The sequence below is a fragment of the Leptodactylus fuscus genome, chromosome 1, assembly GCF_031893055.1.
Source record: "Leptodactylus fuscus isolate aLepFus1 chromosome 1, aLepFus1.hap2, whole genome shotgun sequence".
NCBI classification, from domain to species: domain Eukaryota; kingdom Metazoa; phylum Chordata; class Amphibia; order Anura; family Leptodactylidae; genus Leptodactylus; species Leptodactylus fuscus.
The window spans coordinates 230,834,751-230,859,291 of record NC_134265.1 but is presented as its reverse complement, the minus strand read 5'-3'; the positions used below and the strand labels follow the sequence as shown (position 1 = coordinate 230,859,291).

At 43.3% G+C, this 24,541-nt stretch overlaps 2 protein-coding genes across 3 annotated transcripts in view; both read right to left on the bottom strand.

Annotated features, from left to right (window-relative positions):
- CENPC (centromere protein C) overlaps positions 1-13,330 on the bottom strand; it is a 146,943-nt gene extending 133,613 nt beyond the window's left edge. For both annotated transcript variants that reach the window (XM_075283754.1, XM_075283763.1), the window contains exons 1-4: positions 13,218-13,330; positions 9,798-9,841; positions 7,108-7,181; positions 5,855-5,937 (exon numbers count right to left, since the gene is read on the bottom strand). In XM_075283754.1, coding sequence (XP_075139855.1) covers positions 5,855-5,937; positions 7,108-7,181; positions 9,798-9,841; positions 13,218-13,238 — 222 coding nt within the window. In that variant the 5' untranslated portion in view covers positions 13,239-13,330. The remainder of the gene's footprint in view (positions 1-5,854; positions 5,938-7,107; positions 7,182-9,797; positions 9,842-13,217) is intronic.
- The window catches only part of UBA6 (ubiquitin like modifier activating enzyme 6), a 344,476-nt gene that overhangs the window by 133,942 nt on the left and 185,993 nt on the right, over positions 1-24,541 (bottom strand). The window lies entirely within an intron of this gene.

Genomic DNA, 24,541 nt, shown 5'->3' with positions numbered 1-24,541 from the left:
ATCTCAAAAAAGTTAGATTTTGTTGTCACAGTTTTCTAGGTGCAATATAGCTTTTTAACATATGATTGAATAACAGCAAAATCCTGCTAGTCTTCTGTATTAGTATTTTTTGGGAGTCTGAGCTCTTGTTGTAATTGATGTTTGCGGTACATATAATGTATATATATATATATATTATATACACACTGTAAGCCGATGGCTGGTCAGGTAATGGAGGGGGTGTACATCTTACCCAGACTACTAAGGTGGGTGAGATGAGAAAACTCCAGAAGGAATGTTTGTTCTCAGAAGACAACTTTCGTCTGCTGAGCATTTTGGTAAATGCTCAGTACTGGTCTGGATTTTTAGAAATAGCAGGTAGGTTGGTAGTGGGACCTGTCATTCCATCCCCCTCCAGTCCACAATTTGGAGATGTTCTGGCAGCGACTAAGCTGCAAAGAGTCTGCTCATCAAGGGAGCTTACGAAACCAGCTCCAGCAGCAGACTTTGGGCAGAGCTTGGCTGGAGAGCTGACAGAGAGGTCATATTTTTGGAGCTGTGTCCTGAATGATTCTACTGGCTTTTGGATTTGTTATTCTAGGTGAGCTAACCTATTCTATGTTTAGTTAGAGCCTAGCCGGGCAGTTATTTATTTTTTTATTGTTTCCTTTGTTGCTGCGCTACCTTTTTGAGTGAAAATAAACTCTACCTTTGTTTTGGACTAAAGAATCTGGACTTTTGTGTCTATGCCACCCCACCTAGCAACCCCAGACCCTGACAACACACAAACACATTGTCTACACCTTAAGCCAGGGGTCGGCAACCCCTGGCACGCGTGCCAAGAGTGGCACGCAAGGCATATTTTGCTGGCACGCCAGCCTGCCTGCAACCTTCATGCACTAAAATTGAGAGAGAGCGTCCTTTCAGAAGCTCGGCTAAAGTCGAGGTGTAGGACACGCCCCCTTCTCTCCCTGCCACCAATCAGAGGTGAGCCTCTCACTGCACAGGATAAGGGCTCCCTGGACCTGCTGCTACAGCTGCTACGTGTGAGGAGGAGCTCCTGCCGTCTGCAGCCCTGAAGAGGAGAGGAAGCTTCGGGGAGCAAAGTGAAAGTAAAAACACCAGGTACGTGTGTGTTACTAACTATTCTTATTAATGTCAGGCATTTGGGGTTATTAATTTAGTTTTAGTAACTCCATGTGCCTCACATTAATAGCAGTTAACCCCATCATATCCCTCATATTAACCCCTGTGTGGCTCACATAAGGGTTACTGATGTGTGAGACATATGGGGGTACTAATAAAGGACCTATATAATGAAGATATTCACTTATTACCTCCATATGTCTCACATATCAGTATCCCTTATGTAAAGCACACAGTTGGTTAATGTGAGGGACATGATGGGGTTAACTGCTATTAATATGAGTTACTAAGCTGTAATATACATGACCAGACTCTTTATCCACAACTTTGGATAAGAGTACAGACCTATACATTTCAATTGACCCATATATACAGCAATTTTTTGTGGCTGTGTATCTGGGCCAAAATGAAGAGCTAAAAATTATGGAGCAGGTCCTATATCTGTCCTATACGTACCCTATATCTGTCCTATACGTACCCTATATCTGTCTGCATTTTCCGCCTTGTCAATTCATTTTTAACATATAGGTCAGTGAAAACCACATCCGTGCCATTTGTGTGCAGGAGGCGTAAGGCTGAGGCCCCACGTTGCAGAAAGGCAGCGTTTTTGTTGTAGATTTTGATGCAGTTTATTTCAACCAAAGCTAAAAATGGCTACAGAAAGAATGGGAAATATATAGGAAGCTTCTTATACGTCTCCCTTCTGCTCAATCCACTCCTGGCTTTCGCTAGGTTCACACTAGCGTTCAATCTCCGTTCTCAGCTTTCTGCACGCAGAAGACGGAAAGCTGTCAGACCGGGTCCAGATGTGAGCGGCGGTGAGCGTTTTATGCTCTCAGCTGCGAAACCAGTTTTTAAAATCGGACACAGAGTACTGCATGTCCGTCTCTGTGTCCGATTTAAAAAAAAAAACGGTTTTGCGGCGGAGAGCATAAAACGCTCCTCGCCGCTCACGACCGGACATCTTTCATACCCATTCAAATGAATGGGTATGAAAGAGTCATGCAGGTTTCTGTCTCCTGTTTTGTGCAGGAAACGGAAACCTGCAGAACGGAGACCGGGTGCAGATGTGAACGAGCCCTTAGGCTCAGAAAAACGCAGCAAAATATTCAACAAAAAAGCTGTGTTCTCACAACGTGGGGGCCTCAGCCTTAGGCTAAAGCCCCACATTGCAGAAACAGCTTTTTTTTTTTTTTTTTTTTTTGCAGATTTTGCTGTGTTTTTTGAGCCGAAGCCAGGAGTGGATTGAGCAGAAGGGAGACATGTAAGAAGCTTCCTATATATTTCCCGTTCCTTTTCTAGCCATTCTTGGCTTTGACGGAAAAAAAACGCAGCTAAATCTGCAACAAAAAAAGCTGCATTTTTGTAATGTGGGGCCTCAGCCTTAGTGTGATTCTATTGGGTGGTGACACTGTAACTAGATGCAATTATAGTCAAATCCAGTTCCTGGGCACCTGTGCTGTCACTTTGGTGTAAGTGTGACACCCATTAATTCCTGGCTAGGGTTTTGTGGTTACTGCACCACCAGGAACTAAAAGTGACTGAAATTAATCTGTGTTTCACTTAGGGATCGTTCACACTACCGTCGGTGTCCGACAGCTAGTGTACACTGCTAATGTCCACTGCCACAGGTATGACCTTACTCTTCTCCCAGTCACATACATTACCACTAATTGTGGGTTACATATGTTACATTGCTTCTAATGGAAAAGAACATGTGTATCCAGACAAAAAGTAGTAAGCGCATGTGGCTGGGAGCGCAGTATGACAGCAACCCCTATGTTGTGGTTTGTGTTATATGACCTTAGTTCAGTGTCGTCAGCTTTACAATTATTGCCCGGCAATCCGAGGACCTCATCTTTGATTTTTTTTATTTAAATCGGCACGCCGAACAAAAAAGGTTGCCTACCCCTGCCTTAAGCTATTATTTTAAATGTATTTTATATATGGATCTAAGACTGAACATGAGTTTTAGGTGCAAATATATGTTTTAGTGCATTTTTTAAAAAATTATTTGTATTTGTCACAAAGTTGCATGAAGGTGGATGTGACTATTGATGACCCATTAAGATATGTAATCTTCAGGTCGTCTACTTTCAAAAAATATATAAGGTTTATGGGTTCACTTGCTTTTCACGGTGTAAGGAAAATGTTTGTTTTGGTACCGTGTTAGCCAGTGGTTATGAAATATAAAAAAAAAAAAAAAAAAAAACTTTGCAAGTCTTCAGTAGGTGATACCTTCTTTAATGGCTAACTCATAATGATGACAGAATACGACGTTTCGAAGCTTACTCTGAGCTCCTTCTTCAGATATATCTAAAAACACCTTCTAGAGGCTGCATATTTATAACTGGACACAGGGGTAGGATTACAGGAGGGGGGGGGGGGGGAAGAGGCTTATTACTATATACTTATAAAAACAAACAATCAATTGCCAGATCCCAGGTTATCTTAATGGCTGTCTTAATGATTTGTATAAAAAGACATAAACCCACATGAGACGTTCATTCCATTGTCCAATGTCTGGAATAGGGTCATGGCCTTGTACTCATAAATCAGTCGCTGTTTCCTTGATTTAAAGTTCCCTTTTAAGATCAAGATTTTCATTTCATTGACGATGTGATGCTCTTCCTGGCAGAAATGATTTGGCACGGGAAGATTACAGATTTTCAGTGGAACATTTGGTGCAAATGATCAAATACACCACATTAGGTGTGTTACAGGTGAACGTACCTGGGATTTTATATTCCCTGTTAGAGTTTGGGATCTCTATCCTGTCAGTGGTCAGTATGTGCGGGCAGGTCTTGCACCTCTTCTGCCCACATGGAAATGTTCCTTTGTTAGTTGGAGGTGACAGTGAGCTGCTAATAATCATATTCCTGAGGTTTGGTGGCTGTCTGTAGCACAGGAGAGGGGGGTCTGAAAATATGGATTTTAGACGGTTGTCTTTTTGCAGTAGTGGATGTAACTTGCGTGTGATTCCTCTCAGCATCTCCAGGTGGGGGTTATATGTGACGACCAGGGGCACCCGATTGTTCTCCTGTTTGGTATTGTATTTTAATAACTCCGATCTTGGTATTCTGGTGGCCCTGGTGATTTGGTTATCAACTGATCTTGGATGGTAACCCTGCCTCAAGAATGTGTTTTTGAGGCCCCCAAGGTGTTCGTCTCTATCTGCAGGGTTTGAACATATGCGATGGTATCTGATGGCCTGGCTGTATACAATGGAGTTCTTTATGTGTTTAGGATGAAAGCTATCCCATCTTAGGTAGGTAGGGCGGTCAATCGGCTTCCGATAGTGATGTCTCAATTTTGTTGTCCTGTATCTTGATGACTGCGTCCAGGAAGTTTATTTCGGAGAAGGAGTGATTGAGCGTCAGGTTGATGGTGGGATGGAACTGATTGAATTGTTCATGGAAGGTTTTCAGCTGTTCCTCAGACCCGGTCCAAATGATTAGGATATCATCAATGAAGCGATAGTAGGCCAGAGGTCTGACATGTGGACAGAAGAGGTGCAAGACCTGCCCGCACATACTGACCACTGACAGGATAGAGATCCCAAAGTCTAACAGGGAATATAAAATCCCAGGTACGTTCACCTGTAACACACCTAATGTAGTGTATTTGATCATTTGCACCAAATGTTCCACTGAAAATCTGTATGTTGGAGAGACCGGACAGAAACTCAGAATGAGAATTAATTCACATCGCCATACAATCAAACAACAGAGAACTGATCTTCCCGTGCCAAATCATTTCTGCCAGGAAGAGCATCACATCGTCAATGACATGAAAATCTTGATCTTAAAAGGGAACTTTAAATCAAGGAAACAGCGACTGATTTATGAGTACAAGGCCATGACCCTATTCCAGACGTTGGACAATGGAATGAACGTCTCACGTGGGTTTATGTCTTTTTATACAAATCATTAAGACAGCCATTAAGATAACCTGGGATCTGGCAATTGATTGTTTGTTTTTATAAGTATATAGTAATAAGCCTCTTCCCCCCTCCTGTAATCCTACCCCTGTGTCCAGTTATAAATATGCAGCCTCTAGAAGGTGTTTTTAGATATATCTGAAGAAGGAGCTCAGAGTAAGCTGCGAAACGTCATATTCTGTCATCATTATGAGTTAGCCATTAAAAAAGGTATCACCTACTGAAGACTTGCAAAGTTTTTTTTTTTGTTTTTTTTTTCACAGTGTGTAATCCCTACATTTTATAGGATACTTTTTTTTTTTCTTTTAACATTTCCAGCTTCAAAGCAGATGTTTGTTTCTTACAGTTCTGGTGATTTTCTGAAGACACATGCAAACAGGTGTAGACCTTAGTGATATGAATGAATTGTGCACACGAACTCGTTTTTAGGAGGTTTGGTGCATATAATTTCATGTTTGGTATCCACCTTTAGCAACTAATATACATTTATTTGCATTTTTTCATAAAACATTAACTTTATATCAAAAGTGCATGAAAGTGCCTGTTCGCATACAGTACCAAGTGGCATTCTGACAATGCTGCAGGTGTCTACTTTAAGAAAACATATAGGTATAGGGGGGTTGGATTATTTTTTAATGTTGCAATTTAGGTTTGATTTGTCCATCTCAAAACTGAAAATTGCTCTGGCTAGTGGAGGTACAAAATTTCCAGAGACCCTTGGTAGTTGAAGGGTTAAAGAAATAAAACCCACTGATACATTACAGACACTCTGAATCATTATTCTCTTACCTCTTGAGTTTTTTCAATTTTCAGATGACCTGCTACATTTGCACGGGGAGAAGATTTGTCATCTTCATTTTCTGAGTGGGAAACTAAACAGTAAACAATAAGAAAGAATATACCCCTACTAATGGGAAATATTATCATTAAGTGATTACATTCAACAATAATATTTAAAGAGAACTTTTAATGTTCTATCACATTAGCAGTGTTTTATACCATTAGAAAGCAGATAATACTGTTTAAGCTTGCTAACTTTCAAGTACCAACATTGCTATTTACACCACTAACATACATATTACTGTATATACTCAAGTACAAGCCGACCCGAGTATAAGCCGATCCCCCTAATTTTACCACAAAAACTGGGAAAACTTATTGACTTGAGTATAAGCCAAGGGGGGAAATGCAGCAGCTACTGGAAAATTTCAAAAATTAAAATGGTTTTTGGGTGCAGTAGTTGCTGGGTGCTGGGGAAGGAGAGGGGGTGTTTTGGTTGTCTGTCTGCCCCTTCCCTAAGCTTGAAGACTGGGTTTTTTTTCCCCACGTGGAATTTAGCCTGGCTGAATATAGGGTACCTGCAGTGCTCCTATTAACCCCTTCCTGACGGAACAGGAGCACTGCAGATACCCTATATTCAGTAGACCGGACACTTTCAGACACAGGGTCACCTAATGTGTATGTGTTTCACAGTAACTTTCTACTTTTATATGTATTCTAGGGAAAGGAGGGATTTAGAACTTTTATTTTTATATTTTTTAAAGCTTTTTTTTTTTCCCCCACTATTTTTTTTTTTTATTAGATTCTATACATTACTATTGCAGCTGGTCATAGCTTTCCCGATCTGTGCCCCGGGTAAAGAGCTATCGGTCCAGGTACCGTAGCTCTTTACAGTCAGAAGGGTGTTCCTGACAGTCAGTCAGGTACGTCCTTCTCCACAGCAGCGCCTATCACGCTATACAGTGTGAGCGAGGAGGAACGCTTTGAAGAAGGACGTACCTGACTGACTGTCAGGAACGCCCTTCTGACTGTAAAGAGCTACAGTACTGGGACCGATGGCTCTTTACCTGGGGCACAGATCGGGAAAGTCAACAGTGCGCTGAATTCAGCACACTGTCGGCTTTCCAGCAGTATATAGAACTGCCTGTGCCCCGGACCATGAAAGGTCCTCTTTAAGCTTGCTATGGCAAGTGATATCAGTAGTTCTAGAAATACCATGCATACTGTTTACATGCAGAATACCCCGATAAACTTGAACTTACCAGTGATGTTTAAATAATTATTTAAAAAGGACACAGCATTATCCTCTGGTTTCAGATCAGGTATACCTTGACTCCTAGTAACAATAAAAAGATAAGGTTAGAACAAATAGTACTTTTTTCTTTTAAAGGGAGCCTGTCAATTACATAATGCTAACTAAAATGATAACAGTTCTGTGCAGGGACATTCAAGCACCAAACACATACCTGAAGTAATCCATAAAAAGTCCCCCTTGAAGAGTTAAAGAGATAATCCACTTTCCACAACTGATGGCTTATCCTTAGGCCCTTACAGACGACCGTGGTGGGAGTCAGTGTGCTATCACTGTTTTTTACGGATCGCACACTGACCCATTCTTTTCTATGGGCGCATACAAACGACCGTGATTTTCATGGTCCAGTGTGCGGGCCGCATCAGATAGAACAGGTCCTACACAAGTGGACAAAATTGTTGGTGTTCCTCGTTTAATGAAAGAAAAAACCACAATAGTCACAGAAATAACTGGAATCTGACAAAAGTAATAGTAGTAAAACTACATGTTGAAAAGCCACAAAGCTTCTGAGAGAATGCCGTATGAACAGATGAGACAAAAATCTATGTTCACAAACGGAAAAATTAAGCATATCTTGAAAAGAACACTGTTACTACTGTGAAACATGGAGGGTGCTCTGTTATGTTCTGGGGCTGCTTTGCTGCATCTGGCACAGGTTGTCTTGAATCTGTGCAGGGTACAATGAAATCTCAAGACTATCAAGGGATTCTAGAGAGAAATGTGCTGCCCATGGTCAGGAAGCTTAGTCTCAGTCGCAGGTCATCGGTCTTGCAACAGGACAATGACTCAAAACACACAGATAAAAACACTCAAGAATGGCTAAGAGGAAAACATTATACTATTCTGAAGTGGCCTTCTATGAGCCCTAAATCCTACTGAGCATCTTTGGAAGGAGCTGAAACATGCCGTCTAGAAAAGGCACCCTTCAAACCCCAGACAACTGGAGTAGTTTGCTCATCAGGAGTTGGCCAAAATATCTGCTGAGAGGAGCAGAAATCTCATTGACAGTTACAGGAATAGTTTGATTGCAGTGATTGCCTCAAAAGGTTGTGCAACAAAATATTAGGTTAAGGGAATCATCATTTCTGTCCAGGCCTGTTTCACATCTGTGTTCGGTATTCTGTTCAGGGAGTCTGCCTGGGGATCCCCCCAAACGGAATACCGAACGCATTGACAAGAGCTTATGAAAGCACACGGACCACATAGACTATAATGGGATCTGTGTGTTTTCCATGCGGTGTCCGCAGGGAACATGTGGAGAGAAAAGTACTTCATGAACTACTTTCCTCTCCGCAAGACTCGTGCGGACATGGCGCAGAAAACACATGGACGCCATTATAGTCTATGTGGTCCATGTGCTTTCATAAGCTCACCGCTTGTCAATGCGTTCGGTATTCTGTTCGAGGGGTTCTCATGTGGACTCCTCGAAAGGAAAACCGAACGCAGATATGAAACAGACCTTATGAGAGTTAATTTTTTTTTTTTTAAATACTATTAAAGAATGGTTGAAAAGCAATGTCTGACTTTCATTTGTTCATTTCCATAGAAATTTATTTATTACTTTTGCCAGAATCAAGTTATCTCTGTGACCATTGTGGGTTTTTCTTTCATTAAACTAGAGGTACCAACAATTTTGTCCATGTGTGTATTCCTGTTCTATTTTGTGGCCTGTGCTTCCGTGGCTCCTATTCATTTAATGAAAGCAATGAGAAGCAAGATCCGTGTCCCGCCTCGACCCGTGCTTTTAGCTGCTATATTAGGCTTGAGGGAGGCCCGAGCAGACTACCAAGTATACCAAAGTAAACTGTCTGCTTTCTTGTCGAATGAGACCCTCAAAAAACCCAAGTGTTCAAAGAGTGGCGCTGATCGTTTTGAGACCCTAAATATGGCCATATCCAGCCTAATCCCAAAAGGATGAGACTTCTTCAAAACTTGTGTCCCCCCCCCCCCCCCCCGAGAAATAAAGGCCTTCTTGTCTGGTTTCTTCCATTCCCTTTGAATAAGTGAAGAGATGCTCTTGAGAACAGAACGGGAAGGCCTAGCATCTGCAATCCCCATAGTTGCTCTAATTGCCTTCAATTGTTTCTCAGTGTCTATTGGAAAACAGAAAGATCCACTCCCTTCGGTCTCCGAGGAGGAGGAGGGTCCAGCAGAGAGTTTGCCGCTCTCGTCACTAAAGGATTCCTTCTTTGAAGATGACACTATCTCATGGCTAGAGGAGGACCCAGATTTCCTCAACCAAATTTAATCTTTAGGCTAAGGCCCCACAGGACATTTTGCAGCTCTAAACCACTGCGGGGAAAAAAACGCAGTGGGAACGCTTCACGGTTCTTCCCGCAGCACTTTGAACAGAAAGTTCACGGAGTTTTCCTCCGTAGACTTTCTATTACTGTTATATCCAAGGTAAAGCTGCAAGCGTTTCTGTAGATATAATTGACATACTGCGATTTCCAAAACCGCATCGGTTTTGGAAATCGCAGCAAGTCCACGGTGCGGTTTCAAACGCAAAGTGGGCATGGGATTCGCATGAATCCCATCCACTTTGCAAATACTGTATAACACCTCAGGATAGACCATCAGTATCGTTAGTTTGGAAAACCCTTTTATCATTAGGATAATTGAAAAAGGCATTTCACTCACCGATTTCTAAAATATCTGGTCCTGTATTTTCGTTTAAGTTGGTGCTGTTTAAGAGAAAAAATTAAGTGGTGTTAAGAATTTTCAGTGCAACACAATATGAAATCAAGCTAAATTGTTTGTCTAGAACGGAATCATGAAATCTATATGGGAATTAACATCTGTGTATGAAATGTCTGGACTGCTATGGGTTACTAACCAGACTGAGCCTGGGACTGTGACTCTTAATACTCCAAAAAGAAATGAGTTAATGAGGACCTTTCACCACCTGGGGCACATGCGGTTTAATACACCACTAGAAAGCTGGCAGTGTGCCGAATTCAGCGTAATATCGGCTTTCATGTTCTGTGCCCCCAGTGTAGAGCTATCGGTGCCGGTACCGTAGCTCTTCCCTGTCAGAAGAGCGTTTATGACAGTCATTGATGATATGGGGCTGCACGTCAGGTAAAGGCACTGGGGAGATGGCTGTCATTAAATCTGCAATGAATTCACAGGTTTACATTGGAATTGTGGACACTTTTCTTATCCCACCTATCGAAAGGATGTTTGGGGATGATGATATAATTTTTTCAAAATGACAATGCATCTTGCCATAGAGCAAAAAAACTGTGAAAACATTCCTTGAAGAAAGACACATAAGGTCAATGTCATGGCCTGCAAACAGTCTGGATGTCAATCCAATTGAATATCTGTGGTGGAAGTTAAAGAATATGGTTCATGACAAGGCTCCAACCTGCAAAGCTGATCTGGCAACAGCAATGAGAGAAGGCTGGAGCCATATTGATGAAGAGTACTGTTTATCACTCATGAAGTCAATGCCTCAGAGACTGCAAGCTGTTAATAAACCCAGAGGTGGTGCAAAAAAGTCCTAGTGATGTATTGGAGTGTTATTTTGTTTGTTTTTCATGATTCCATAATTTTTTCCTCAGAATTGAGTGATTCCATAATTTACTCCCTGTGCTTGTTCTAAAAATCTAACTGTTACTGACTACCACAATTATTTTTCTTCATTTCTTTTAGTGTTTCTTAAAGCCAGAAAGTTGCCATATGAAGTGCCTTTAGTTTTTATCCATGGCTGTGATAGTTTTTTTCTACAAAATTGAACAACTCAAGAAACATCCTCAGAGACTGGTGATTCCATAAATTTTGCCAGGGGATGTAGCACGGCGCATGTCGGGTCTTTAACGATGGCAGGCACACTGCTGCAGAGCGGCTTCCACAGCTACCGGGTCTCCACTGTAATGCATCTCCTCTGCTCCAGGCAGACGTAAAGAAGAGGAGGAGACAGAGACAGGTAAGTATGATGGAGTTAAAGGGTGGGCCGAGTTAGGTAGTTGGGAAGGGCTAGTAGTGGGCAGGCTAGCTAGGGAGACAGGGAGGAAGTGTGAGCAGGAGGGTGTGGGAGTGATAGAGAGAGCAAAGCATTATGGTAGTTGTATGATAAAAGCAAAGAAAGCTACACCTGGAAACAAATGCAGAAGAAGCCAGGAGTTCCCAAGGAAAGCCAGAAATCACTCAAAACACTGCTGTATTTATTAACCCATTAAAAGCACTAACAAAACAAAAAAATGTTTGCCCTGAAAACTCCATTAACCACTTCAGTACCGGGCCAATTTGTGGTCCAGGACCAGACACATTTTAGGTTTATTTTGTATGTGCGGTTTTGAGGGCTGTAACATTTTTCCCGTATGTCTTAGTCAACTAATTTTTGCGTCTTTTTTCAGGGACACATAGGGCTTTATTTTTATGTTATTTTTATTTTCAAATGTGTTTTAATTTTTTTTTATATCCAGGAAAATTGTGTCTGGTTTTCAATTTATAATTTTTTTTTTTTATTTAATAACACAAAGTGTCACTGAAAAACTTTATAATATAGTTTTTCCTCTCCGTTACGGTAATTTTTATTTTGTATGGTGTCGTCGGGGGTGGGGCTATAACCTTTAATAACGGCGTTTTATTAGCGTATTATTTATTTTTTATTATTATTTTATTTACATTTTTTTTAAACTTTTTTATTATATTTTTATTTTATTTTTTTCCCAGATTGTGTCCCCATAAGGAGATAAGAGACCTTTGGGGACATCTGATCACTTTTTTTTTTTGTACTTGAGGCTGATTTCTCCTATAACTGGGGCTGCTACATTTAACCTCAGTTACAGGAGAAATACAGACTCCTGCACACTGTATACACAGTATACAGAGCTGATCTGGGGTCCTGTAGGACCCAGCAGCTCTGGCAGGACACTGCTCCCAGCGGATCACGTGTCTGCCGGGTCAGAGGGCAGCTGATTTATGGCAGCGTCCATAGCCGTGTATACAGCGCTCATTAAGCGCACAGCGATCGAGAAGGCAGGGGAGGTAATAAATCTTCCCTGCTATCTCTCTGGGAGCTCCGGCTGAAGTTACAGCCGGCTCCTAGTGAAAGCAGCTGCACAATCTCCGTGCAGCTACTGTGTTCAGACTGGACGTACAGGTACGTCCTGTCAGAACAAGGCAACCACTTCCCGGACGTATATATAGTCTATAGGCAGTCCGGAAGTGGTTAAAGGGGTATTCCCATGTACATAATCCTATCTATATTTGTAGATGATGAAACATTTTTGCAAATATAAGTAATTAAAATTCTGCAGAGTTTTAAAGATTTTCTGTAACTTTCTTAGTGGTGACAGTCTGTTATCTTGATCGGTTGCCAATGGATACGACCACTAATGCAGAAACTTTCTATGGTCTGGGACTTGTCAGGAACCCAGCTATGATTTTCTTATTGTAGCCGGGTTATCAGGCAGGGACACTACATGTATCAGAAGATATCCCGGCCACAATAAGGAAATCATGGCTGATTTTCTGACCTTAGAAAGGTTCTGCATTGGTGGTCGTATCCACTGGCAACCGATCAAGATAACAGACTGTCATCACTAAGAAAGTTAGAGAAAATCTTTAAAACTCTGAAGAATTTTTAATTACTTATATTTGCAAAAACGTTTAACTTTTAATTATCTACAAATATAGTTATGATTATGTAGATGGGAATACCCCTTTAATGCCCAGGCAGTCCTCTCACAGTAAACGGGGTACCAATCACACAAGTGGTACACTATTCACAGGGAGAATGAAGGACCCTCAGTGCAGTGGTCAGACCCCTACAGATGTGACACTTCCCCTCCACTCTGTAGATAGGAGATAAGCTTGTGTAATGACACAACCCCTTGAAGCAGACCTAATAGAGCTAATCACTGAGGCCACATACCTCAGCTTCATTGTAATAGCTAGCACGATAGAGCACGGCTCTCCTTCAGTAACGGACACAGCTGGTCACATACAACTGTCACAAAACATTGCTTAGAAAGTGACGCAGTAATAAGCGATAGCCGTGTTCCTTCCCTTTACCTCACACACCCGCCCCGCCATTACAATCTAGCTTACCAAGCTGGAGTTATTTGACATTGTAGCCGTACAAATCGCCACCGGGCAGACCGTCCACAACAACTACTTTGGATTCCGCGCTAAAGCCTCCGTGCTTCATGTGTACATGGGCAACTGAGGAGTGCAGGCTGCGCACGCGCGATCACGCCCCTAAACCAACCCATGTAAAAAGGCGGGTGACCGACAGCTTTCAGTGAACTCGCTCGTAGTTTGGTTGCACGTACAGCGGCATGCCAGCCTTCTCTATATTCTCTATATGTTGAATTTACTCTCCGACATTTACTGCTGCTGTCGGGCTGACCTGCTCTGTGTTTGACACCACAATTACACTGTCTCCTTTTCTCACCATACCAGCTCCACATTGCTCACTGAATGGGACGTGAGGTTCCATGGCTGTCTAGGGTTGTAACTGAAGCTAGAAGCATCTCTATCCTCAGAGCTCGTATCCACCATCCCCACAATCTTAGAGGACATAAGACATACAGAATACATACAGATGCTTTTTCTAGCTAGTGGACTAAAACGCATTAAAAGACTTACACTAGGTTCACACCTGCGTTCAGCTGTCCATTCTGTGGTTTCCGTCTTCTGTATGCCAGAAGACGGAAACCATAGACCGGGTCTGGCCGTGAGCGGCGGTGAGCATTTTATGCTCTCCGCCGCGAAACCGTTTTTTTTTTATCCGGACACAGAGTACTGCATGTCCAACTCTGTGTCCGGATTATAAAACCCGGTTTCGCGGCGGAGAGCATAAAACGCTCACCGCTGCTCACGGCCGGACAGCTTTCTCACCCATTCAAATGAATGGGTGAGAAAGACTCCTGCAGAAACGGAAACCTGAAGTACGGAGTGCCGGCACAGATGTGAACGAGCCCTTATTACATATTTATTGTGTGAAAACCAAGAGGCTTATTTGTGAACAGAAGTCCAAAGCTTTTCTGTATACATTAGCGCCAAAATTTATGGAAAGCAGCATTTACGAAATATTTATGAACAGCGTGAAAAATACGACAGGTGCGACACTTTAGAAAAATGTGCATCAGAATGGGTGTAGTTTAGAAGTGCCTCACTTTATGGCAGCGTATGGGGCAGATTTTCTAAGGGCTTGTTCACACGTGGGCCAGATTTTGGCACCAAGAGTGACGCGGAGAGCCGTGTCACTGTCGGGTCAAAACCCGCCTGCCATGACCTTCGGAGTCAGCTCAAATGAATGGGCTGACTCTGGAGGTTGCTGCCGCCAGGCGGAAGCTGCCTGAAGAAATGGCAGCTCGCTTCTTTTGAAAAAAGAACTCTAGTGGTCTCCATAGACCACCATTGTATGGAGGCAGATTTTGAGGCAAAATCCGCTGTCAAAATCCGCCTCCTTGCCCCCGTGTGAACTAGCCCTAAAGCAAAATATATCATGTGTAAATTTAGATGAGACAGAACTTGACATGTGGGCAATGGACACAGATTACTAGGTGCATTGAAAAAAAAAAAGAGCAAAAATTTTGGAAAGTGAGACTGTTTTAGGCCGGGACCTCGCGGGCTGGAAGCGCCGTGATTTGCAGTGGATGGGATATTTGTGAATCCCATGCTCACTTTGCGTTTAAAACCGCAGTGCGGACACCTGCGATTTCCAAAAGCGGTGCAGTTTTGGAAATCGCATCATGTCAATTATACGGAATGCCAGTGGCTTTCCCATAGATATTTTGGTAACAGATATATATTGGTAACAGAAAGTCCACAGAGGAAAACTCAGTGAATTTTCTGTTTAAAACGCTGCGGTAAGAACCGCAATGCGTTCTCGCCACAGTTTTTCCCGCACCGCTTTAGCACTGCGAATCGTCCCGTGGGGCCTTAGCCTTATGAAGGTCTGGTCTGTACATCAGGTTATTAATTGTTCTAAAACTACAATTGGGATTAATAGTTCAACAGTATTGATAAATATGGCCAGATATGGTTTTCAATGCATTATTGACTAGGGAACAGTAGGTGAGAGATGAAGGTTTCTCCCGGACATTGTCAGAAAAAGCCAGGAGGCAGGGTCCAGACAGCAGGCGGTCCATCAGTTGAGTATCCCTGCTATAGGGTATGTTCAGAAGAGATGTGCTCCAGATTTGCAGCCAAGTGGATAGTTGAGATTTTAACTAATCTCAAACATAGGCTGCAAATAAAAAAAAAAAAAAAGCCCTGTGCCGAAATAAACATATGGAGTAGCTTTTAAATTCATTACATGTCAGTTTCTTGTGGTTTTTGTGGATCCTACCCTATCTAATTTAGGTTGAAACCTGTTAGCCCCCTTTTTGGAACCCCATGTTCCCGCCAGGTATCTCTACTGCCCCGTTCCTCTGTTGGTCAGCTAGTGACGATATCCAACTGGGTAGGCTCACTGGGTCGTTGCAACTACCTTCCATTGGCCAGCTACAGGAGGCCTCTCCCAACACCCGCCTTTTCTGGCTGGAGTATAATCAACTTTCCACCTTCCTCCGCAAGTTTTTTTTGATATTGGTGCTCTCGTCCACCCCCTCTGCCCCTGAGAGCATCTTTCTTCAGGCTGAGCCCCCAGCGCATTCTATCTCTCTCCTCTATGGTGTCCTGTTGTTGGCCCTCAACCCTGGCTTCCCCTCCTACACTGGTTCCTGGGAAAGGGAGCTGTATTTGCATTTGTCTCCTGCTGATTGGACCCGCTCTTTGTTGTTCACTCACAAACTCCCACTGCCGTGTAGTGCTTAGTAGCAAAACTTTAAGATCCTGACTCGCTGGTACGGTTGCCCGACCTCCTCCACTGGATTTATCCCTAGGTATCTGATACCTGTTGGCACTGTGGTTCTGCTGTGGGCTCTCTCCTCCATATCTGGTGGGAATGCAGGGAGATCCAGATTTTCTGTTCTCTCTGTATACTAAAGTTAGCGGCTGGGACGTGGTCCCTTCCCCTCAACTGGCTCTCCTTTCCCTTATCCCGAGTAAGATTTCCCAGGTTGAAGGTGATCTCCTGTGTCACTACCTTACAGCCGTCGGGACGGTTATTACCTCATTGCTGGTTACTCCCTCATTGCTGGAATAGCTCCAGGAGTTCCTCCTCATTAGATGGTTGTAGGCCTTGGTAGTGGAGGACTCTCCCTCCACCTCCAAGTTTGAATCCCTCTGGCGACCGTGGGTTGTGTTTCGGGAGTCTCCCGAGTTCTCTACTTTATTTTCTTGAGTCTCCTTGGGCCTCCCCCCTACTTTTGCTTTGCAGATCGTTGCCTTCTCCTCTCGTGTTCCCCTTTTGTGTCCGTGTGTCTTTTTGTGTTTTTGTTTTTTTTAGCTCTTCCCCCTTTCCTTCTACCTTGTTCTGTTTTCACTTGTTTTTGGCACATACAGTCCTATGAAAAAGTTTGGGCACCCCTATTAATCTTAATCATTTTTTGTTCTAAATATTTTGGGGTTTGCAACAGCCATTTCAGTTTGATATATCTAATAACTGATGGACACAGTAATATTTCAGGATTGAAATGAGGTTTATTGTACTAACAGAAAATGTGCAATATGCATTAAACCAAAATTTGACCGGTGCAAAAGTATGGGCACCCTTATCATTTTATTGATTTGAATTCCCCTAACTACTTTTTACTGACTTACTGAAGCACAAAATTGGTTTTGTAACCTCAGTGAGCTTTGAACTTCATAGCCAGATGTATCCAATCATAAGAAAAGGTATTTAAGGTGGCCAATTGCAAGTTGATCTCCTATTTGAATCTCCTCTGAAGAGTGGCATCATGGGCTACTCAAAACAACTCTCAAATGATCTGAAAACAAAGATTGTTCAACATAGTTGTTCAGGGGAAGGATACAAAAAGTTGTCTCAGAGATTTAACCTGTCAGTTTCCACTGTGAGGAACATAGTAAGGAAATGGAAGACCACAGGGACAGTTCTTGTTAAGCCCAGAAGTGGCAGGCCAAGAAAAATATCAGAAAGGCAGAGAAGAAGAATGGTGAGAACAGTCAAGGACAATCCACAGACCACCTCCAAAGAGCTGCAGCATCATCTTGCTGCAGATGGTGTCACTGTGCATCGGTCAACTATACAGCACACTTTGCACAAATAGAAGCTGTATGGGAGAGTGATGAGAAAGAAGCCGTTTCTGCACGTACGCCACAAATAGAGTTGCCTGAGGTATGAAAAAGCACATTTGGACAAGGCAGCTTCATTTTGGAAACAAAAATTGAGTTGTTTGGTTATAAAAAAAGGCGTTATGCATGGCGTCCAAAAAGAAACAGCATTCCAAGAAAAACACATGCTACCCACTGTAAAATTTGGTGGAGGTTCCATCATGCTTTGGGGCTGTGTGGCCAATGCCGGCATCGGGAATCTTGTTAAAGTTGAGGGTCGCATGGATTCCACTCAGTATCAGCAGATTCTTGAGAATAATGTTCAAGAATCAGTGACAAAGTTGAAGTTATGCCGGGGATGGATATTTCAGCAAGACAATGATCCAAAACACTGCTCCAATCGACTCAGGCATTCATGCAGAGGAACAATGACAATGTTCTAGAATGGCCATCCCAGTCCCCAGACCTGAATATCATTGAACATCTGTGGGATGATTTGAAGCGGGCTGTCCATGCTGGGCGACCATCTAACTTAACTGAACTTGAATTGTTTGTCCAAAATACCTTTATCCAGGATCCAGGAACTGATTAAAAGCTACAGGAAGCGACTAGAGGCTGTTATCTTTGCAAAAGGAGGATGTACTAAATATTAATGTCACTTTTCTGTTGAGGTGCCCATACTTTTGCACCGGTCAAATTTTGGTTTAATGCATATTGCGCATTTTCTGAAATATTACTGTGTCCATCAGTTATTAGATATATCAAACTGAAATGGCTGTTGCAAATACCAAAATATTTAGAACTAAAAATGATTAAGATTAATAGGGGTGCCCAAACTTTTTCATAGGACTGTACATTGTGATGTTTGCATTACCTGCATTTTGTATTTTGCGTATACTTTGTCTTACTGGAAAATTTCAATAAAACTTGATTACACCTAATTTATATGTTGAAATTCAAAGATCCATGCAAATCAGGGTTTTTTTCTGTAGATTTGGTAAAAAAAATTTATAGTGATTCTCTTCGCATTTTTTGGGCAGAAACCCAGCGGACCCCAATATAATCTATGGAGTCCGCAGGTAACCACTATATAAGCAGATTAGGTTTCCATTCGTCAGATCCCCAAGTGGACCCCATTAATGGCAACCCAAACACATGTGTGAACCTAGCATAAAAAGGTTCCCTTTTACTCCTTTTTTGAAGCTATCAGCTGCTGTTGTGAGCAGCTCCTGGAGTAGACTATTCCACAGATTCACAGTACTTACAGTCAGTGGCGTAACTAGGAATGGCGGGGCCCTGTGGCGAACTTTTGACATGGGGCCCCCCCGACACCGAAGATCTCGACCGAGTCCCTCCTACGCATTCCTGCGCGCTCTATTATGTTCCATAGTGGCCCCTGCACACAGTATTATACCCAATAGTGGCCCCTGCACACAGTATTATACCCAATAGTGGCCCCTACAGGACTAAATACTGTCACGTCACCCGCTGACCGCTATACCAGGACAAATTGTGGATAAAAAATCTGGTCATGTGCATTACAATTTAGTAACTCCATGTGCCTGATATTAATAGCAGTTAACCCCATCATCTCCCTCACATTAACCCCTGTGTGCCTCACCATAAGAGTTACTGATATGTGAGAGACATGGAGGTAATAATAAAGTATCTTCATTATTATTACCCCCATATGTCTCACATATCAGTAACTCTTATGGTGAGGCACACAGGGGTTAATGTGAGGGAGATGATGGGGTTAACTGCTATTAATATCAGGCACATGGAGTTACTAAAACACAAGTAATCACCCCATATGCCTGACATTAATAAGTAACCCCAGTACGTACCTGTGTAGCTTTAGTTTCACTTTCCTTCTTCCTTTCTTCCTCCAGTGCAGGACGGCAGGAGCTCGGCAGGGATAAGCCCCGTCTCCTCCTCTCATTGGTGGGCAGAGGACAGCAGAGAGAGGGAGGGGGGAGAGAGGGGGAGCATCCTGAAGCGCTGACAGGAGCCAGAGCTGCAGCTCCTGTGTCTCAGCCGTTGCTGCAGCTTCGGGGCCCCCTGTTGGTGGAAAGTATTCCACCAACAGGGGGCCCCGATCATTATACTCGGGGGTCCGAAAAGACCTCCGAGAATAATGATAGCAGCGGTAGCAGCTGTCACCGGGCCCATAATGTCCCGGGCCCTGTGGCAGCTGCTACCGCTGCTATGGTGGTAGTTACGCCACTGCTTACAGTGAGGAAGCTTTTTCGGCTCTTGAGATTGAACCTTTTTTTTTTCTGCAGACAGAGTGTGCCCCCTTTTCAGACCCCAGAGTATAGTAATCGGAGACCCAGGGGGAGAAAAACATAAAAAAAACTCTGTTGCTTACCTATCTCCCGGCTCCTACGCTGTCGGCCTCCGAAGTAGTCCATCTTCTTCCGGATCGTGGAGAGGTAAGTAACAGTGTTTTTTATGTTTCTTACCTCTTCCGGGCCGCCGATCATTATACTCGGGGGTCCGAAAAGACCCCCGAGTATAATAATAGCAGCGGTAGCGGCTGTCACTGGGCCCCTAATGTCCCTGGCCCTGTGGCAGCTGCCTCTGCTGCTACGGCGGTAGTTACGACACTGGGTGTAGGGATATTACAGCAATCACATATGATATACCCCTCAGAATCTTGCACAGTCCAACAATGCATCTCTATAGACCTTAACCCTGCTGTTCTGTTCGGTTCTTCTATACACATAATGTTTCAGTCATTTTTGACCGGGCCTATTAAAGTCTGGATTTTTAACTAATTTAAGTGTTTTATTTGAAATTTTTTTGCATTATTATACTGTGTGTGAACATGGTTGTTCATAAACAAATGAAAAATGAAATCAAAAACTTAATTTAAATTTTTTTGTTTCAAAAAATGTTACATGGCCTTATTGCATTATTCATGCATATTGCACATTTGAACAAAAAAAAAATTCTTTATAAAACTATAAACTATAATTAATAAGTAGAGATGACCGAACGGCGTTCGATCGAATTGGTATTCGATCGAATATCAGGCTGTTCGAGGTATTCAATTGCAATCGAATACCACGAGACAAAAGCAGTAAAAATTTGTATCCCCTCCCAGGGTTAGCTAAGAATTAGCTTTATTTACGTAGGAATGTTAATCAAACAGCTCTTTGGGGCTCTATCTCGTGGCAGTCCATTATATGCTAGTCGGGATCCCTGTCAGATTGTGTTATGCAGGAGCTGACTTTTTTTCATAGGAATGCATTAATCAGCGTTTATTGGCCAAATGCCATACAGTGCACAGCATTCGGCCAATCAACGCTGATTCTGCTGGAGGAGGCGGAGTCTAAGATCGGTCCACATCAGTCTCCATTGTGGTCCGATCTCAGATGTAGCAGAGTATAGCTCAGATGTAGCAACGTTGAGCGCACATCTCAGGTATAGCAGAGTTGACACAGCGCTGCTACAACTTAGATGTAGCACCGTTGAGCACACAGCACTGCTACATCTCAGGTATAGCAGATTTCATACAGCGCTGCTACATCTCAGATGTAGCAGCGTTGAGCGCACAGCACTGCTACATCTCAAGTATAGCAGAGTTGACAGCGCTGCTACATCTCAGATGTAGCAGCACTGCTACATCTCAGGTATAGCAGAACTGAGCGGGAGCTGACTCTTTCCCCTAGGAATGCATTGACCAGCGTTGATTGGCCGAATGCCATACAGTGTACAGCACTATGCATGGCTATGGGAAAAAGTCAGCTCCCACTCACCTCTGCTATACCTGAGATATAGCAGTGCTGTGCACTCAACGCTGCTACATCTGAAATGTAGCAGCGCTGTGTCAACTCTGCTATACCTGAGATCGGACCACAATGGAGATTGCTGTGGACTGATCTTAGACTCCACCTCCTCACAGACGAGCCTCCGGCAGAACCAGCGTTGACTGGCCGAATGCTGTACACTGTATGGCATTTGGCCAATCAACACTAGTCAATGCATTCCTATGGGAAAAAGTCAGCTCCTGCATTATTAGTGGCGTAATACAGGGACTTGGGCATTTTAGATGCCACCAGGCATGCTTCCCCTGCTGTCCCAGTTGCATTCTAGAGGTGTTGTCATCATTTGCTGAGGTGTCATAGTGGACTTGGTGACCCTCCTGAGTCGAATTGTGGTTTTCCCTGAAACAAACGGTTTTTCCCCATAGACTATAATGGGGTTCGAATATTGAGGGGCTATTCAAAACGAATATCGAATATTTCACTGTTCGCTCATCTCTACTAATAACATCAAACTGTATGTAAATTTATTTTTTTTTTTTAAACAAAAAATAAAAAGTCTAGTTTTTTCTATATAAAATGTGAAATAAGGTTCAAGGTGCTAAATTTAATGTTTGCATTCGTCACAAGTATAATTTACATGTCTTTTGCATAAGTACTTTGCACATTTGCAACATATCACATTTGATTTGTGATTACTTTATTTTGGACAGAAGGCGCATCATTTCCGTTTTAGGCTGGTTGCAGGTTGCACTGCTGGTGGAAGCCATGAGTATCGTCGCAGTGCTAGCGGAAGCCCTTGGTTCACTTTCTTCAACATGCTGTTGGATCCTGTGGACAATGGCTGCAGCTCCATCATCTCTGGGTGTTACTTTTCTTTGTTCAATATATGGGCTAACCAGTGATATTCCCAACTCCTCTAAAAAAATTCTTCTTTTATATAGTTTACTAGCATATGCCCGTGACTTCGTCTGCAAGTTGGTGTTGGCGCTGAGCCACTTATATTTAGCCAATTGCTGTTGTGGATGGTTTCAGCCTACTCCCGCGTCTCAGCTCTGCTACATCGCAGCATATGTGCAGCATACTCAGTTGTATGTACATCTCTGCATATGGAGAGTGTACTGAGCTGTGCTACAGGGCTGCTTAAGCTCTGCTACATCTGGTCATTTGGATTATAGGGGTGTTCTTATCTCAGTGTGTGAGCAGCTTCTGTGTTACAAAGGGCTGAATGGATGTTGCTGAAATGTGCCAAAGTTCGATCAGCCTTCTCCCGCATCTTGACTCTGCTACATCACTGCATATGCATAGGATACTCAGCTGTATGTCCATGTTTGCATATGGAGAGCCTACAGAGGTGTGTTAAAGTGCTGCGTAAGCTCTGCTACATTGGGCAATTGTGATTACAGGGGTTTTGTTATGTGACTGTCTGAGCAGCTTCTGTGTTACAAAGGGCTGGACAGATGTTGTTGAAATGTGCCAAAGTTCTCTCCCATCAGAGGCACAACAACACATTCCCCGTTGTACTCACTGAAACTCTACACCCGATATACTCCTCTTGCCCACACACACCCTGCATGTTCTGTAATCTCCTGATCTTCCATGACACTTCATTTTCATCAGCTTTCACACTGTCCAGCTTCATCCTATATAGCTCCGCCCACAAAATAGCATGTAGCTCCGCCTACTGCCTAGCATGATCCTATCCTAGAAAGGCTGAAGGACCTGTGATGATGTCATCACAGATCCTTTAGTGTTGTGTGAACCTAAATTCCTTCACTGTGGTCGTGTAGTGATGTCATTTACCAGGATAAAAAGTAGCCTATGTTTTAATCGGGTTTCCTATCTATGTATGTGGCAAAGTTCATGCAAATCCGTTCAGCCGTTTTTGCGTGATTGAGGAACAAATTTATAATATTAGTAGGATAGGATTAGTAGGATAGGAATTTTGTTCCAATTTGGGTCTATTTCATGCCATAACACAAATGCATTGTACGCCGACACATCAAGGATGTTGTAAAAACCAACCATTGGCCACAGATTCGTTTTGCGTTTACAGGTGTAAGTGCCTATGAGTTGATGTAGAGTATTAAATGCCCCTTTTGTGGCACACAGTGGTATAGTATTGAGGGCCTGAAGATTATGTGGTCAGGGCCTTCATCCCTCTCCTATGTGTGCAGGAAGCTGCTGGCAAGTCCTTCCCCTCTGTTTCTCTTCTGCTACATATACGTAAAGATGAGTTTTCAGAGCTGTCTCATGTATGCTCTCTCTCTATGTTCTCTCAAGTTGTATTGAAAGTGAAGTAACTGTATAGCATAGTATTGTACTTGTCTACTGATGAGCTAAAACACCCCCTTTAGCAGCCCAACGTAAACACATTTTGTCAGACAAAATTTATTAGTGCTCTTTTCAGGTCATCATTACTGTGTTTCCCCGAAAATAAGACAGTGTCTTATATTAAATTGTCGCCCTAAATATAGGACCTGTCTTATTTTCGGGGGATTTTTTATTACAACTGGCATTCATGCCGGCACTTCTTTAGTGGAGCGTCAGCATGACTGCCGGTTGTAGGTAGTGTAGTGTAGGGGAGGGAGGAAGGTATCATACTTACCTTTCCCTTCTTCCTAGCAGCGCTGATGCTGCTGTTCGTCCCAGCAGTGGTGGGCGGGGCTTAGCGATACTTCGGGGCGGGGCTTAGTGGAGCTTTCGTGGGCGGGGCTTGACGATCTCCACTTCACTGACACAGCAGCCGTGCTCTGTGTGCACAGGAGAGCCGGCTGCTGCCTCTGGGATGAGCTGGGAGAGCTCATCCTAGAGCAGCACGGACAACAAAGGCAGCAGCCGGCTTTGCTGTGCACACGGAGCACAGAGATCGGCTGCTGTGTCAGTGACGTGGGGATCGCCAAGCCCCGCCCACGAAAGCTCCGCTAAGCCCCGCCCCCAATCCCCGTTCAACAGTACCAGGCATGCCTTATTTTCGGGGGGGTGCCTTATATTAGGCAATTCAACAGAACACCCTCCGCATGCCTTACTTTCGGGGGTGTCTTACTTTCGGGGAAACACGGTAGATAATAGACTCAGCTAATACAAGGAACCAGCTTACGCTAGGTTCACACCTGTGTTCCAGTCTCCATTCTGTGGTTTCTGTCTTCTGCATGCAAGAAGACGGAAACCACAGAGCGGGTCCGGCCGTGAGTGGCGGTGAGCGTTTTATGCTCTCCGCCGCGAAACCATTTTTTTTAAACCAGACACAGAGTACTGCATGTCCAACTCTGTGTCCAGATTTTAAAAAAACTGTTTTGCGGCGGAGAGCATAAAAGCTCACTGCCGCTCACGGCCGGACAGTTTTCAAACCCATTTAAATGAAAGGGCATGAAAGAGTCCTGCAGGTTTCCGTCTCCTGCCTCTGTTTTGTGCAGGAAATGGAAACCTGCAGAACGGAGACCGGGCACAGATGTGAACGTGCCTTAAGACAAATAATTC